We start from the raw sequence: 18,779 nt of genomic DNA, 5'->3' as shown, positions 1-18,779 counted from the left end.
CTGGTATCGTCAGTTAGGAGAGAAAGAGTTAATCCTTAAAACGCGAGTGGTCGTTTAGCCTCTAAGCATCAGTCAGTACAAGTAAGAGTTGGTAGTAGCCTATTGTTGTGAGCAGTCACTATAGAGTTAGTTAATGAGTTCGTTGAGACTTGTACCAGCTACTCACGTCACTGAGTTATCACTATATTTGTCAAGTATTGCTATAAAGGATTATTATTGATTATTATTGCATTGTGTATCATGGGAACAAATGAGGCTGTGACACTAGTGCCATTAGAGAATGGAATGGGTTGCCTGAAACAGCCATGAAAACCAACGACTTCACAGAGTTTAAGTCATTGATTGACATGCATGACTAGATTGTCACATGAAATACCTAGGACGTAGTTATCTTTTTAGAAGTAACGTCTGTAATCTATAAGATAAGAAAAATAACTGGTCTTAAATTTGTGCTAACCGAAGATTTATTGAAATGTATAATTTATAGTTTACACACATCATGGGTAGGGAACTTTGTTATCTCGCGTGACTTATACTCTTAAAAACCTTTGATGAGTAGGATGTGTGGCTGAGAGCTAGACTGCCAAGGAAGTTCGAATCCCGGCTGTGTTGAACAGAAAAGCACAGGTCTATACCTGGGTATATATTTATATTTTATATATTTTGGGTTTTTGGCACATCGGAACAATTTAGGCCATGTCGTGCCCATAAATCCTCAATGGTTACTTCCCCTTTATGGCTCAAGATCTAGATGTATACAGTTAGGTTTTGAAAAATGAGTTCCACTCATAGTTCAAATAGTAAAACTCTACAGGTCTACACAATAGATAGCGCACTTAGCTTGCTATAGCATAGCGCTATATAAAAAGTAATTTTCAAAATATACCGATTGCACAAACAAATTTTCATTGACACTAGTTTAATTGGAAAAGAGTTTGCTCAAAAAGATAGTTGGACAATTTTGCATTGGATTGGATTTTGTATCAATGCCCTGTCCGTTCTTTTGTGTTGTCTTCCCTTGCTTTCTCTGTCTGCCTCTTCTTTTTTTTTTTTTTGATAGGCCTCTGTTCCCTAATCCCTAAATCAAGGTCTTTGCAAGCCCTGGTGACTGTAAAGTTCTAGTTTGCGTATTTTTTTTTCTTTCAGTGTCATATCATTGTTCGTTGGCCAGTGACATGTGCTAGTACGGGAGAGTTAGGAATCATGGGCAGGAAATCTCGTTCTGAGAGTTGACCACAGGGTGAGAAATTAGTCGACGCCATGGACAAATACGACAGACGAGTCGTGTTAGTAGTTTGAAAAGCATTATCTGCTATGTACTTCATGAATTTCATATTGTGAAGTTATGTGAAGTATTTTATGTGATTTGTTGATGGCTGAAGTTGCAAATTTATTGTGAACTGTTTTATTATAATGAATAAACATTTCGTCTGCTACGATGGAGTTATAATTTCTTAAACTATATGTCGTGGTGATATTACTCAGTAGACATACGCAGCATACAACAGTATTCTAGTGAATGAAAACATCTTTAATTATTGTATTGTGGACACAATTCACATTCACATTGTATTGGCCACCCTGGGAGCGCTTTCCTGCACACAACCGTGACCTCCGACGAAGGCGCCGACACAACTCCCCGTACAGAGGTCGTTTGGGAAGGCGTTTGTCTGGCATGCGGACTACATGTCCCGCCAATCGTTTGGGAAGGCGCTTGTCTGGCATGCGGACTACATGTCCCGCCAATCGTTTGGGAAGGCGTTTGTCTGGCATGAGGACTACATGTCCCGCCAATCGAAGTTGGGACCTTTTTACTGTCGCGTTGATACTGTGCATGTTGGACAGCTTTAGGATTTCTGTGTCTGGATATAGTATGTAGAAAATAAAGATATTCGTATTCTGTGCACCAGATACCGTGTGATTCTATGTTTGTATGGTTTGTTTTAGTACTTTCTGTTTTTTTTTTTTTTTTTTTTTTGCATTTTTTTTGACATTCTTATGTTATTTTTGTTTGATCAAACCTAATGATTCTACTTGTACTAGTTGAATGTCTTCTTGAATTGTGATGTTGCAGAGATAGGCCTAAATACAAGATGATTTATGTAATAAGTTCTGGTGTATTAAATATGGATTCTAAATGATAGTAAACTCATTGAAATGCCATTTATTCCAGATTATTTGACTTTTCCTCTACAGTTATGTCCCATATGTTTTGAGAATGTAATCGTTATCTCACAGCTATGTTTTCGTTTCATGGAGCTAAAAAAAAGCTAACAGAATTCGAACCAATTTGCCTGGGTTCCATTCTAGTTGACATGTTCTCTACCATATAACTTTGTCTCATTTGTGCACATTTACTTCCATTTAATGTATGACCAGAAATTTTTGTTGTTTTTGTTCTGACTCCGCAGAGTTTTAGGTCATGTCTTCTTACTACATTCTTAGCATGCTTTAAATCAGTGATGCCCAAAATACGGCCCGCGGGCCACATCCGGCCCGCGACGTGTTTTCATCCGCCCGCCAAAAAGTCGGTACAAACTGTGGAAAATCCCCCCCCCCCCCTTTTTTTTTATTTGCAAAAAAAAAAAAATATGTATCTTTACCAACGTTAGGCCTCTGACTTTTTCTCTGATGGAATTGGTACCATGACATTTAAAATATGTGTTTATGAAATGGGAGAGCCGAAGAAACTTAAAGTGGACACCGAGTTTAGAAGCTACCAGGAAAAGTGAACGGATCTTAACTTTTTTTTGTGGAGCATGCTAATAAACCAATATATTTGTTTTGTAAACTGTGGCTGTTTTAAAGCACAACATATAAACGGATTATAAAACATTACTAGTTTGACTGCGAATTAAAGATTATTAAACTACGCCCGAAGTATCGATGCAAATATTTAACAACAAGAGACAAGTAAATGAGCCTTTAATAAAGCTATCTACAATGTTGCTCACATTTTAAGTAAAGAAATGAAGCCAGTTTCCGACGCGTAAAAAAAATAGTTCTAATGTTCCGTTAATTAATTTAAGTACTAGATCCACTAGTTTCTAATAAACTTATTTGATGTCAATTTTGTTTTGTACATTTGTGGTCATGTGGCCCGCGACACGAGTGTCGGAAATTGAAATGGCCCGCAGGTCGAATTAAGTTGGGCATCACTGCTTTAAATGATTTGGTCTATTTTATCTTGGCTTGATATGCCCAGATATGGCATTTGAAACTTTATAACAACATCTGGGAACAAACCAAACAAAAATAAAGTCAACACGTTGAGTGAACATTTAAATATTTTTGTTTAATGTGTATGTCTCAAACATCTTTGTTCCTCTAATTTATTTCACCCTCTTGACAAACTGGCTGAGTACGTAACGAGTGAGCTACTAGACTTAACCCTTAAAGTGCTGAGCTGTTTTGAAATGATTGCATACAAAATGGAAACTACAATTCTGATGTTTAGAGGCTAAACTGCCACACGCGTTTTAAGGGTTAATTAAGTAAGAGTATAAAACCTGTTCTTTGATTCACAGCTGCCCTCGTGTCTTCATGTTAAAGAAAAGAAAAAGACACTGACCTTTACATAGCAAAATTGAAGACATTATTTGATATATATTACAATAAATGCGGGGTTGGGAGGACAAGTGCTCTTGAACTTGGCATGGCTATGAAGGGGGGTTTGAGGTTCGACACCCGACTCGGGCAGAGTAGTGTTTACTGAGCGCCTAAAGGCAGCACGGAAAACCTTCCTCCAGATACCCCCTCCCCCCACCGGTCCACAAATGAGATTGGACCATAGCGCTCTGAGCATGCTATAAGCATGAAAGTAGCGCTATATAAAAGCTATAATTTAATTGCAATGGGGTAGATCCATTAAACATGTCGGGCAAACCAGCACTGCAAACGCTAGCTATTAGAAGTAACCAATACCAAAATATATAGAGAAAACTCAAAAAATATAAATCGATAACATTTTTCAGTCTTAACAACATTAATATACGAACATAAACCATATTAGAATAACACCTACAGTTTTCTATAATAGCTGAAAGCTAACAGACCAACAATGGTTATTGTATTTGTATCACTTTTTGTTGCTGTTGACGGCTTCAAATTTACATCTCATTTTTGTCTTCACAATTCAAACACAGTAGCCCTTTTTTTCATTCATATGTTTCCGATGTACCTTCAGGGATCCTAGCCCGGACCTCCCACAGGATGGTAGTAAGCAAATGTTGAACCCAGGACCACCATAGCGCACACCACACACAGCAAGGCAGCCAAAAATAGTTTTCTCTAAAGTTAGATGTGGCCAACTATGTAGGTCACAGGTGGGTCATGAGAAATACTGCAATTGTCCTTAATCTACCGATTTGAAGACAAGCTCTATATGACTGTAAATCTAACTAGTTACATTCAAAGGTACATGAAGTTGTACTTTAAACCAACTCCTCAATTTTTTTTTTTTGGAATTTACAAAAGAAATAACCTAATAATAAAACAAAATAGTTAAATAATAATAATTAACAATAAAAATTAATGCAAAGGTTCATCATCAAGTCAATGCTGTAATTATAAACAGAGAGAAATAGGAAAGATAAAAACAACTGTCAATGCAGAAAGATCTAGAGAAAAGATTTTGTTATAAAGGATTTAAAGAGAGAGCCAGCAAGCTCTATAACAAGCACTGACATAAAAATGAAGTAACAAAAGGTTACGAAGCTGGCCATAAAACTCCAATCATTTACTTCTTCCAATCATTTACTTCATTCAATCATTTACTTCATCCAATCATTTACTTCATCCAATCATATACTTCATCCAATCATATACTTCATCCAATCATTTACTTCATTCAATCATTTACTTCATCCAATCATTTACTTCATCCAATCATTTACTTCATCCAATCATTTACTTCATCCAATCATTTACTTCACAGACAGTTCAATACAAAGATCAACTTCCATTTTAACCACTTTGGTAGAGTAGTAATAGTATTTGAAAAGAAACATTCACAGTTTATAAGCATGTCCAAACAAAATTGTAATGCATCTTTAAAATATCTATCTATACATATATTTACACAAGCATACATTATTAGCATGCATCAGATTCAAACATAAAAAAATTATGCATTTTTATAAAAACTGTAAACAAGTTTATTTTATACAATAAAATAAAATTGGAAGCACACAAAAACATTTCATGAATGAAACCTATTTCATTGTGAAGGTTCTTCTTAGAAGTTTTTTAAACCTGATAGTTTGATCGTGCTGAGAATGTGATCAGCTTAAAGTTTACTAAACACATCTGGCCTTACGAGGTACCCAAAGTCTTTCCATTTCACAGAGACATCAATGACATTAATGAGGTAATAAAACGTTAGACTTTGATTGCTGGCATTCAATAAAATGTATTAACAAAACATGAAACCTGTAGAAATGATCCAATCAATGCACTGGTCTCTTACACTTTGGAACGAAATAGCTCACACGAAGATCTACATTTCAAATAACCAGGCAGAAGAATAGAAAAGGTTAGATGAACAAAGATGTTCTGTTTTAAACAGCTAACACAGCCTACAGCTTAAAAAAATATAATTATTATACAACTGTCTCTTGATAGTCTGACAATGGACCTCATTCACCAATCCTAAACAAACAACATTTAGCCACGTGGCCCAATATCTCTTCTATACAAAATATGCAATCCATAAAGGCTGTCACGTGATACGTTTTGTTCATTGTTTTATCAATATTATCACGTGGCTAAATTGGTGAATGAGGTCTATTGATAATCCAACATGGCGTAGACATAAACAATGTGCGTATTTTAAAAATGCATTAGCACTTAAAATGTTACTTAGTACAGTTTATAAAAAAAGAAATATAAATCTATACAGGTATTTTGTAATTTTTAGATCAATAATTTTTTTGTATATTTGTTTATTTTATACCCTAGAGGAGAACATCTTATTAAACATAATTCTCTTTTCCTTTACATTTGATTCTTGTAAATACATCTAACATTTTGTAACCTTTGATTATAACACCCAGGACTTTTATGTACAGCATTAGATTTCAAGAAAAATGTGTCAGGTAAATCAGCACTACAAACACCAGCTATTAAAAGTAACCAGTACAAAAAATATATATAGAAACTCAAAAAAAGTATAAATTGATAACATCTTTCACTCCTAACAACATTAATATACGACCATAAATCATATAAGAAAAACACCTACAGTTTTCTATAATAGATGAATGATAACAGATCAACAATATTGTTTTCCTTAGAGTCACTTTTTTTTTGTTTTCGGATTAAAAGTTACTTTTTTTTTTTCTTCACAATTCAAACACAGTAGCCCTTCATTTAACATAAAAAAAACTGCACATTTACAGCCATTTTCCTCAATACTGTTACACCTATTTTTTCTTTTTCTATATCAAAAACAACATTGTTTAAATTAATTACTACTAGAAATTAATCACTGGTTCATGTTTTGTTAGGGACAAAGAAAAAGTTTTGCAAAGTTTGAGCTTAATCCAAGAATGGGAAGTGGAAGACATTAACCTGTACAAAAGTTGTACCAGACAGACAGATGGAATGAGTTGATGGGACCTGCATCCAAAATGATAATGAAAACATTAGATATGCTGAAGTTTTTTACACTTCTCAATTTTCTATTTGTGACTTCTACTTGTGAAAAATCATTAGAGTAGTCAATCCACTAGAACTTAATTGGAGCAAGATACAGACAATAGAGAAATGTAACATTTTCAATAGGAATTGTTTACATCTTAACACAAAAGACCAGGGGTGAGAAAATTATAGCCTATGTGCGGCCCGCCAGAGTGAAGTTGTCATGGAACAAGATGGTGAGTGTAAATACTGATGGTACCCATACTCTGACTGAGAAAAACTTTGGTTAGATAATAAAAATTAAAGAACAGTATCCCAACCATAAAAGTGATCAAACTTATTAAAGTAGGGGTCAGACAGATCCGAGAAGTACTTGAAGATTTGGTATCTAAACATTCAGATGTTTGGTAACACAGCAATATCCACCAAATTAGGATGGGCAAGGTATTGAGAAGAATAGGGGATCTCAAGAAAGAAATTGTTAGGCTCTTTGAACGAGATATTCCTCGAAGGACATTGACTGTGACTTTGTTATATATATTTCTAATAAAGAGCTGAAGAGCTGAAAGAACTTCATGTTTGCCAGGGACGTTATTTTAATTTCTTGCTTGAAAATAAAGAAGTGTACTAACGTTTCATTTGAAAGTAGTCACGAGGATAGTAAACTAGAAAGCTAGATCATCAGTTCCGAAACATTATTCATTGTTTGTGAGTGTAAATAGTTAAATACTTCACATAAACTGTACATTTGTGGTAAAATGTGATGTAAAAAAAAATTGTGAAATAAAAAAAAATATTTTAAAAATATTTTAAAACATTGCTAACTCTTTTAATTCCTCACTGTGAGTGTAAAAAATGAAATTTTAAATGCCGAGAACAGTATACATGACATTATATATAGTTAGCGATCACATTTTACTCAGTTATAAGTAGATATATATGTGGCATGTGCCACATTTTCCAAATTTAAAAAAATGCAGCCCTTCCTTGTAATAGACAAACTGCACCTATCCAGTGGCGTAGCAAGGTATCCGTGGGCCCCGGTTAAAAAATATGTTGGTGGGCCCCCAACCCAATAGGACAAATTTAGTGTGAGACAAAGAAATCTTAGTCTGAATGTATCAGTACATATACCAAATGACATTTCAATCCAAGTAGTGTACCTTGTTTTTTTTGCTTTTGTAAGTTATAATAATATTACGCTGGATTCAGTTATAACTCCTTATACATAATAGTGTATTATAATTTATGGAAGCACCATAAATATAAATAGTGATTTCTCTTTGCTAGCTAACTTTTAGTTCTAGCAATATGGAAACCTAGAAACGGCTCCAGATTAACCCTAGACACTAAAATAAGACTGATGCATGCCTTGGTCATAACCACATTCTTGTATGCTTGCATATCTAGAGAGGAGGATCCTAAGAATTGAGATGCTATAGAAGGATCCTATGTATCACCCACAAAAAACTGTGCCACAATAGAAGAGATTTGAAGCAGGATCACACCGGCAATAGGGCCCCACGATGACCTGCTTAACTAATGTAAAAAAAACAAATTGAAACTTTAAGGCCACATCACAAGGTCCTCAGGGCTTGGAAAAAGAAGAGACAAAAAGAGAAAGCGATGGGAAGACAGCATAAAAGAAAGGATGGTCCTGTCATCGAAAGAGATTCTATTCAAGGCAAAAGACAGAGAGGAACTCAGAAACAGTCAATAGGTCATGTAAGGTACCCCAAAAAATGAACAGACTTAGGGATAGGTGAAGGATAAATGGCTCATTGGCTCTCATTGCTATTTCTTTGGGTAGTCCGCATTAAGGAAATGCTAATTTGATGTCTTGACTGCTGTCAAAAATGTTAAATTTGGCACAGATTGGATCTCCTTTAGTATATTTGCTAGAACAGCATTAACCAACAAGCCTATTATCTAGTTTTGAAATTGTGGAGCAAGGTAAGTGGTTGAGTTTTTTTTTTTTTTTTTTTTTTCAACACGAACTCATACTTGGAAATCAAACCAAAGTGCAATTATTTTTTCAAATTTGGTGTAGCGTAGCCACAATGGGCTCTGGCCCTATTGGTCACAAATCATGGTCCCAACTGCAATGAAACCCCAACAAGCCATTGCTCTGTGACACAGGCTGTGGACCCCAAATGGTCATGGGTCCGGGTTCATTGAACCCCTTCTCACCATGGATGCTGTGCCACTTCACATCTAGAGTTACTATACAAAAAAAAAAAGAAAGTAAAGCTGAATGTTTTGTCATAACATCTTATGACCAATCTTCGTCAGACAGTGTGATCAGGGGATGCCCCAATCCAAATTGATAAACGATTTAGAAAGAGAAATAAGTTTGATCCAGTAGAGAGAAGCAGCGAGTTGATAGTGTAGATAGAGAGGGAGATGACAAGTAGAAGGAAAATGTTTCAGCACTATATAGGTAAACTTATTTAAGGAACAATTATTTTGAAACAATAATGCTGTTTGTTTTTACATTTGTTAAATACATAAGATAATTTTTTTTTTTGACATAAAACCAGTAGAATACATTAGTGAGATTTACAACCATTTTCAAGGAATAAAAAAAAAAACATTGAACACAGTCATGAATAACAATAATAATACAAATGACTAGCAGTTTTTAATAAATTTATCTAATAATAATTTTAAAAAATTCCAGTAATGGTTAAATAATTATTTCTATAAATAATAATGAAATGATGTACAGGTAAACTTATTTAAGGGAAAATTATTTTGAAACAAAAATTTAAAAAAAAATAATAAAAGATATCTTTTTTTATCCCAAGCTGCCATTTCATAATTAATATCTATTTCACTTCAACAAAGCACTCCAGTTTCTGTTAAAGTTAAAGCTGCCATGTTTGTAAAGTCTAGCACAGAAGTTTAAGTCTTGCCAACAATAGCAAACTATATGTCCAACAAGCATTATAATATATAGAAAACAAAATTGTTAATTAGGGAGATTTACTTCTTTACTGCATTCGTAATAATTGTTTTAATTTTCCCCCAATCAAAAAATCTAGGATTAATTTTTTCAAATAGTATGAAGTTATCAATGAGGGATGCAAAGGTCGCGTTGCTACCGTTACGTTCAATCCACTTACAGAAAAGTTGAGTCGCTGTGTTGAATGGGCTGGCTTTACTTCTGTAGTCTCTTTCCGCTATTTCAATTTCACCTTTCCCAAAACCCAGAGTCAAGAAGACAATGGAACACTGATCACACTCGTTTCCCAGACAGCAGGAAAGTAATCCAGCTTCTTCGTAGCGGAGACGTCGTCTTCTCTGGTCTTCAGGCAGCTGGTTAAACCAGTCATCTAATCAACAAAAAAAGAACAGATTTAAAAAAAAAATAATTCTTAAATCATAATTCATTCATTGCACGTTTACATTTATGGGGTGCTGCGGCTGAGTGGTTAAGCGCATGGCTTTCAGATCTGGGATTCTGGGTTTGAATCTCTGTGAAAACTGGGATTTTGAATTATATAGTTTTTAGGCCCCCCCCCCCCCTTTAACTAAGGGAAAAAACACCTCATGTACAACAATATGTCTCAATAATAGGCTATATAAAAATTATTTCCCTTATTGACATCTTTATGGAGACAGCTTGCCACCCAATGCGCAGAACGGCGCGGGAGGACCAAAGTCTAAGTAAGTCCCTTCTTGGGGGCGTGGTGGCTAAGTGGTTAAGCGCTTGGCTTTTGAACTTGGGAACACGAGTTCGAATCGGAATGAAGACTGAGATTTTATTTTTAATTTGAGGATTTTTTAGGGCACCCCTGAGTACATCCAACTCTAAAGGGTACCTGATTCTATTTGGGGTAGGAAAGGCAGTTGGTGCTGGCCGCATGACACCCTGCTTGGTAACCATTGACCAAAGAAACATATGCCCTCTAGATGGCAAGATCTGAAAGGGGAACTACATTTGATTACAAAAATAATACCGGGTACTAAAAAAAAAAAGAAAACGTAAAGTAAAAAATGAAACATAAAAAGGAGTTGTTACTAGGCTTTGTTTTGTTCTAAGATATTGAAGAATGCATGGTTAGAAATAATATGTATTTTTCCTGTTTTTTAATATTTTTTTTTAATCAGTATTAAAAAGGTTTTTTTTGACGCTTACTTATAAGGCAAAGTAAAGTTCCCCCTTTCAAAGTTTCAGATCTATAGGGCAGATGATGTAAAGGTCATTGGTTACTGAGCCCCATGGTTAACGAGGGTGTCATGACCTAACAGTAGTTGAGGAAAAGTAAAGTTGGTCATTGTGCTGATCACATGACCGTTACTTATAATAGATGATTATGAGCAGGGCCGGCCTTAGGCTACTGCAACCTATGCAGCCCACAGTGGGCAGCACACTTTCTTAGGCCCCACACTAATTCTAGGTGTAAATCATTAAATTAAACTATTTTAACTTTTTATTTAGGGTTCCAACGGCCTTTGATTTTGCAGGAGCTCCTGGAAAACTGAAATGGCAAAATACACCAAAAAGTCATGAAAATCTCCTGAAATTATTAAAATCTCCTGAAAACTCTTAAAAATCTCCTGAAAAATAGACAAATTTGTTATTTTTGGGTGTCATTGAAAATGGATAATGCCAATCCTACTCGTGATTAAAAAAAAAAAGGCATTTTCAGCTTTCTTAATAAAAATAATAGGGCAAAATTTAACCAGAACAGGAAGTTTCAGTACTTTATTAACTTCAATAGTCAATGGCATATAAATATAGATCTAAATCTATATCAATCTCTTTAAAAAAATCCAAACCGATATTTTTCTAGTCCATATTAAATCTAAAGGGCAGATCTGAATGTTTATCGGCTTTTGTTGGAAAACTACCATCTGCTGTAGATGGCTGTAAAATTAATGTGATCATGATTTCGTACTTAGTAAAGTATGAATAAAATGCATTTCTTTTCTAATATAAAAACTTACTTTTCACGTATTATCCTTATCCCTACCCAGACTGGGCCCCGCACAATCAGTTCCGCATAGAACCCTGCAATCTGTAGGACTGGCCCTGATTATGAGTGCAGTGTTTAACATGACTAAGCCAACCCAGTTTTGATATGCATAATTTGTCACACCTTATGCACGCAAAGCTGCAGTCCACATGGGGTCTATTTAGGTGGATAGTACAGACTAAATACCAACTATACCAAGTCACTTACAAGGCTGTCCTGGCGTTTCTACCTCTGAGATTAAACTTGCAAAATCCACACTGTCAGACTGTCTGGAATAAAACCACAGCAATTATGAGTGAAACATTTATATCATTAAAATATTTAAAGGAAACTTTTTTTTTACATACAACAAATAAGTTCCAATATTTTATTTATTCTGTTGTTCCGAAAAATAATTCTCAACAGTGGTAGCTGGTTTTCGCAGGGTGTGAAAAATGAAACAGATTTTTTATTTTAACATCATAATGTGATTATGATGTGTTCCTTATGATGTTAAAATAAAAAAGCTACCACTGTTGCAAGGCAGGCATTTGATTGGAATTCGAAAGGAAAGAGGGAAGTGGGCAGACCCAAGCAAACCTGGAAGAGGTCAGTCATCAGTCTAGCTGAAGATACTGAAATGACATGGGAGCAGATGAAGAAACTGCCCAGAACTGAGTTTGGTGGAGAGGTGTGGTTGCGGCCCTATGATCCCCTGAAAGTGCACAGGATTAAGTTAAGTTCATTTTCATATGTTCTTCACCAAAACACTAAAATAAATTCAATTCAAACCTAAAATTTTCAATCGTCTTTAAATTTCATTATTGGGTTCACTAAAATTAAACACATTAAATACTGATCATCTAAAAATCTGATTAAGGCATGTGTTGATACATGTTATATTTCGTTGTTCCATTGTCGTTATTAGTTATGTGCTCCTTATTGTCAACTGTCTTTTTGAAGATGGTGTGATAAGTCACTTGTATTATTAGTCTACAGCCAAGGTCTTGCATTTTAACAATGAAAAATTACAGAACCAAAGACTCTAGATGGTATACATTCTTGCTGTTCATAAACAATTTTTAAAATTTATAACAAATAATAACATTTGAAATTATTATGAAATGTGAATAATTACCCTTTTGGGACAATAATAATTTCTTTACATGTTGAAATTCTATCTCCAATGATTTCCTCATCGCCAATAACTTCAAATGTGCAATTTTCAAAGCCTTGATGCACAATAATAACATCAAACATTTTGTAGTCAGCCAGACCTTTCATTTTCTTCAACTGTTGAACAATTATGCAATTCATTGAGAATATCCACAAAAACACTGACACTTATCCTATCTAATGATGTATACAAAGCTAATTTGTCAAGCTTCACAGCACACAGCGACTACCTCCAGTGTAGAAACTGACCAGGTTAGAGGTCAAGCTATAGAGCAAATGTTACTTTGAGAGACAAAAGGTGTAATATCTGGACGAAGGGTAACCATGTTTCTTGTTAAGTGAAAATGCAGAACAGTGGTACAACTTCAGAAGAAAAACCAGCCTAATATAAAAAAATCTTTAAAAAAAAAAAAAAGAAATCTAATAGAAAAGAACTCCCTCACTCAGCTGTTTCAATAGTATAAAAGTTACTTCCCTTATTCAATATCAAACTAAATAATTAACTATTTACTTGATTCATGTTTTGTTAGGTACGATAAATAATTGTTTTAAATTGAACTTGATCCCAAGAGTGTGTTCAATTATCTAATGGGGGACAACACTACAAATTTTGCTGTATTTAGGAATACTGCAGGATTAATTTCCCTTGTTGATATTAAACAAAATAATTCATTATCAGCAATTAATTGACTAATTGGATAAATTTTGTTATTGATTTGGGTCTTGTTTATGCCAATGAATATTGCGCAAAGTTTCAACTTGATGCAAGAATGGGTGTGGGAGAATCAAGGTGTACAATCTTTTTACCAGACAGACAGACAGAGATAGTTTTGTTAAAAACTTTGTTAAAAGCATTTCCTTCAACTTGTCCTAAGACAAAGTCAAGACAGTGACTTTTAAAGAAACCATTTCAAGATAAAGCTCTCAAAATCAATAACAAATCAACAAAGAAAGACTAATTATATTAATTTTTTTCATAATTATGAAAGTTAAATTGGAGAAATATATACTCACTTCCTCAGCTGTCAAATGAAGACTCAAGCGATGTAACTCTTCAGATTGCTCTGACAGTAACCTCACCTTGGTCTCAACAAGTTCAGGTTTGTTCGGCATTGTACTGTAATGAGTCATAAAATCATTAATTAAAATTATACATTTCATATTTTTAAAATTTAGCAATATTGACTAACATTTCACCATTCCAAAAAAATCTACTCTGGCTTATGTTCTATTTTGTTTGAATGAAAACAAGTAAATGAACAGATTGTTTATAGAAGGGAACAAACCCCTAATTACTGCCACCCAGCTCTAACGGGTACCTGACAATAGTTGGGGAAAAGTAAAGGCAGTTGGTCATTGTGTCGCTACATGACACCCTTGTTAGCCGCAGGTGACAGAACCAGATGACCTTAACATCATCTGCCCTATAGACCACAAGGTCTACTACCATTCATTTGAAAAGTACAGGATTTAGCTCCCTTTTCTGCTATTTAAAACAAATTATGTAATTAATTAGTACTAAATTATAAACCAATTAGTTAATTTTTGGATTGATTTATGTATTGTCATCGACAATGAATAATTATTTTTAAAATTTGAACTTCATCAGAGAATGGGAAGCCATAAGCCAAATTTAATGTTAAGATCATTATATTTTGAAAAACAGTCAAACCAGAGTTTTCAATTAAAGGTTAATATTTTTTTCTCTATGATATATATATAAAATATATATATATATATATATATATATATATATATATATATATATATATACATAAACTGTAAAATGTATAGAAAAATACTATTTTACAATTACCCGTATGGTGTCCAGGTTCAACACAGTTTAAACCCACAAAGAGTTTGCAAACTATCAGATGAATAGTAAAAAATGATCTTAAAACTACTTCACCTGTAATTTACTTTTTGAATTTTCTCCTATAACAGCTTCATCTGTACATCTTCTACAATTCGTTTCATCTTACTTGATGGGTCAGAGTAGTTTTCTCTATTTTGGGAATATAAAAAAGAAGATTCATCAAATTCAAATTGCTTCCGTTAAATGAGTTTTATAAAATAAAAACTTATATATTTTTTGTTGACATGAACTTTATTAACATTGTATTATAATTTGCTGGAGAAGAAACAATATTTTAATGCACTATAAAACCTATGATCATAAGCATTTTCCTAGCACAGCAGTTAATGTATTTGTTTTAGGAGGCTTTAGCCCTTGAGTTTGAATTCAGGTTGTTCCCTTTTTTTTAAGATGCATTTAAAAAGCAATCACCCAGACCAGACACCCTCTTCAAGTGGTACAACTTTTAAAAAAAAAATAAAATGCATTTAAAAAGCAGTCTTGGTAACCTTCACCAAATACCCCTTTCCCAACTAGTCAAGACAAATGATAGGATAATAGCGCTTTAAGAAAGCCTAAAGCATCAAATTGCCCCAAAATATTTGTAATCGCACAGCTTTACTATTGTTAGCTTAGATTCTAGATCTATTACAAATTTAATTACATGACTGATCCAAACTAACTGATACAATTACGCTTAATATAAGGTGGGTTTTTTTAAACGTATTTTCTATTTTTTTTCTTTTTTCTTGGATATCAATGTTTTTGTATTGTCAGACATGTCTTTCAATACATTCCTTCAATAAGTCATCGATAAAGTTTAATTGCCTTTATGTCCTTCCGAAATCCAGGTTGCTGATGGCCAAACATGTTGTAACAATGACAAGAGAAGCATGGTCATCAAGCAACTTTTTCAAGAAAGAGTAACTGCTCAGCAGGTCTATGTCTAGAGCTTTTAGTTTATGGTCATTCACATTTTTCTTGAGCTTTCTTGCAATCTTGGATTTGATCTCTAGGAGTATTTCAAGAAGATCTATATGAGAAAATAATCTCAGAACAAGCCAGAATTGGACAGTGAGTTTGGTTACAAGTCCTCTGACATAAATTTAAGACTAGGCAGTTAATAGTGTGGTGTTAACCGTTGGTTTAAAATGACTAAGACTAAGACTGCTTTATTGATCCTTATGGAAATTTGTTGTGATTACAAGGACTCTTTTCGCATATAAAGACAACACAACAGAAAAAAACACATGTGATCCTTTATTCAATGTATTTTTAACTATTAGATAGATCTATATATGTAGACATAGATCTAGATTTTAGCTGTATATCTATAGTTAGGGCCTACTTTGATAAATTGACCTGTGAGAGAGTCTAGATCTAGATGCTTTTTTAAAGATCCCAAAAAATGGCTATAAAATGTGTGTCTGAGTCAGTGCAAGCCATCATCATCTCATCTCTGCCTGTGATCCCTTATGTGGCATAGGCCACTAACCAGCTTCTTCAAGGTGTCTCGGTTCTGGGCGAGTCTCTCCAACTGTCCCCACGTCTTGCCCATCTGCTTGGCATCTGCTTTAAAATCGCTGCGCCATGTATACATCTCTTTCTCTTTTTAGGTCTGTCGAGTATGATGGCAGTCAGTCTGTTGTAAATATTATCCTTCTCTTCCACTTCACTGTCAAAAATATAAGTTAATCCTCCTTTCTACTTAGTGGAATGAGGCTGTTGTGTTATTATCCGTGGTCCTTGCGCTTCCCATTCTATAAGTGCTCTCTGAGCCCGTTTAGACAGTATCAGGACTACTCCCTGGGTGTTCATGTCCATAATGTGTAATTCTTGGAGGATCGTGTTTTAAATGAGGAACTTTGAAACTGGACAATACACAAAGTATCAATCCTTTTTTTGACACAAAAGACCAAGTTGGATCGGATATATGTCACCCGCATGCCAGATGAAAGAATTCCTAAGAACATCCTATATGCTGAGCTTGTGGAGATCCAAGAAACGCACAAGATTTACCAACAGATATGTCTGCAAATGAACTCTGACGACTACATGTATAAAAAATATTTAGAGAAAATCGCGCAGGATGGACAACAGAACAAACTGAGCGTGCTAGTACGAACCTCACCAATAGCGAAAGAAATGAAGCTGCCATAAAGAAGGGGATGCAAAAGAAAGCAGACCTGTTAGATAGCCCTAAAACAGGAGCATTCAGCTGCATGAAAAATGGCCAACAGTGGCTAACTTTGCCTCTTCAGAATCGACTTACTTAATAACATGCAATTGTTCGAGGACTCAAGAAGAAACCCAAACTAGTGGTAAATGTCAATGCATAATTTGCGTCCTTTGTCTTTCATGAAAGGAGACATATTACGGTCAGCAATTTTGTCATGGTTAAAAAATGTCAATTTGTAAGGTGCTCATAATATAAAAACCCAGTTACGGATTTATGGCAGTGCATCAACCCTGGGCCTAAATCTCAGCAAACTAAAAATATACAAAATACACATTTTTTGTTTACTAGAAGTGCATATTAAATTTAAGAAAAATAAGATTACATTTCTAAAATATAGCATTTTATCTTTAGATATTAATATAGTTTAAAAAACCTATGCTTTGCATATTATTATCTAGTTAAAATGATTCAATCGGAGAGTCATACTTTGCAAAAAAAAAAAAACGAGGGTAGAGTTCTAGACTCTGACTCTAGTAAGTCTACTAGTCTAGATCTAGAAAGTAGATAGATATCTAGACTCTAGTGACACTCTAGTCAATCTAGAATAGATCTTGATATCTAGAATTTTAGCAGAATAATCTAACTCTAGATATAGATTATATATATAATATTATTAATAATAATAAATAATAGATTAATAAAGTCTTTACTAAGTCTAAGTCCTTAGGCTAAGTCTAAGTCCTAAGTCTAGTCATTCAGTCTACTAGGCGGGCCTAGGCACTGCCCACTAGGTCTAGAGTCTAGATCTAGACTAGAGTCTAGACTCATCATCTCATGTCTAGTCTAAACAAATCTAAATTATTCTAAATTATTTAATCATTAATCTAGATCTATATGATATGTAGACTATAGACAGTAAGAGTATAGAAGTATAGAGGTAATAGTTTAGTTAGATGCCTAGAAACCTTCAACGACCACAGCACAATGAGTCTGAATGACCACCATGATGATTGGCATGATACGTCTAGAATAAAAGAATAGATCTATCTAGACCTAGATCTAGAAACTAGATCTAGAAGTAGAGAAATATAGAATCTTCACTAACTAATCATGACTAATGCCACTAATGGTAATTTCTGCTTTTATCTTATCATTATGAGACTTAATGACTTATTATGTCTAAGTCTATGTACATTTTTTAAATAGATTGATTACCTAGATGTATGTAGTATAGTATATACATGTCACTCATGTAGTATTGTAGTCAAAGTCAATCAATGTAGTCTAGAATCTATATCAGTATATCTATACCTAGATCTATATCATATCTAAAAATTGTAGGGTAGTTGTAGAGTAGTAAAATAATAGATTTTAATTATGAGACGAGAGTAGATCTTAATCGACCTACAATAGGCTACATAGACCTAGTAGATCTATATTCTAAGATGTCTAGATCTAGATTCTAGATCTAAATTATTAAATTATGTTACATAGGTTAGAGTTGAAATAAATAAAAACTTTACTAAAACAACGCCTGGATCCAACTTTCTAAAAAAATTTCACATTTTTTGTAGAGTTAAAAAATCTCCATGTCCAGTCTAGATATATTTTCTAGTATATAGTATATTATAGTCATAGACTAGATATAAGTCTATGATTTATATTCTATAGTCTATAGATCTAGATCTAGACTTGAAATTGCCGACTTTATAGAATAGAGTATAGAAAGCAGACTGAAGAGTAACTTATAAGCATAGACATATATATATAGACTGGACGATAAAGAACAAATTATTATCGGAAATATTTGGGAAAAGATAAGTTTGTAGATCCACATCACAAACCTATATATATTTGCCTATGTCTATGATTATAAAACAAAGACAAAATATTGGGAATATGGCAGTTTTGCACTTTTCAAAACTAAAGATCAAAGGTATATATTGGCTGAAATGTTAGTCCTAGAATT

At 34.0% G+C, this 18,779-nt stretch overlaps 1 protein-coding gene across 2 annotated transcripts; it reads right to left on the bottom strand.

Moving 5' to 3' along the window:
- Positions 1-3,274: 3,274 nt before the first annotated feature.
- LOC106072176 (uncharacterized) lies at positions 3,275-18,510 on the bottom strand. 2 transcript variants are annotated; one of them, XM_056017292.1, is made up of 6 exons: positions 18,334-18,510; positions 14,686-14,781; positions 13,791-13,893; positions 12,739-12,893; positions 11,829-11,890; positions 3,275-9,974 (listed from the first exon to the last, which is right to left on the bottom strand). In XM_056017292.1, exons 3-6 carry the CDS (start codon positions 13,887-13,889, stop codon positions 9,625-9,627), a joined length of 666 nt encoding a protein of 221 aa, XP_055873267.1. In that variant the 5' UTR covers positions 13,890-13,893; positions 14,686-14,781; positions 18,334-18,510; the 3' UTR covers positions 3,275-9,624. The 2 variants fall into 2 exon arrangements, with proteins under 2 accessions (XP_055873267.1, XP_055873268.1); XM_056017293.1 differs by lacking the exon at positions 18,334-18,510 and adding an exon at positions 18,026-18,243.
- Positions 18,511-18,779: the final 269 nt, after the last annotated feature.

The sequence above is a fragment of the Biomphalaria glabrata genome, chromosome 18, assembly GCF_947242115.1.
Source record: "Biomphalaria glabrata chromosome 18, xgBioGlab47.1, whole genome shotgun sequence".
Lineage (NCBI taxonomy): Eukaryota > Metazoa > Mollusca > Gastropoda > Planorbidae > Biomphalaria > Biomphalaria glabrata.
This window is presented reverse-complemented; position numbering and strand designations above follow the sequence as displayed.

What these genes read in the sequence shown, in the direction of transcription:
- LOC106072176 (XM_056017292.1), bottom strand. Translation starts at nt 13,889, where the DNA reads ATGCCGAACAAACCTGAACTTGTTGAGACCAAGGTGAGGTTACTGTCA. An exon ending in TTCATTTGACAGCTGAGGAA is followed by an intron (nt 12,894 to 13,790) that starts GTGAGTATATAT and finishes ATTGTTCAACAG; the next exon opens with TTGAAGAAAATGAAAGGTCT. An exon ending in ATTATTATTGTCCCAAAAGG is followed by an intron (nt 11,891 to 12,738) that starts GTAATTATTCAC and finishes GTTTTATTCCAG; the next exon opens with ACAGTCTGACAGTGTGGATT.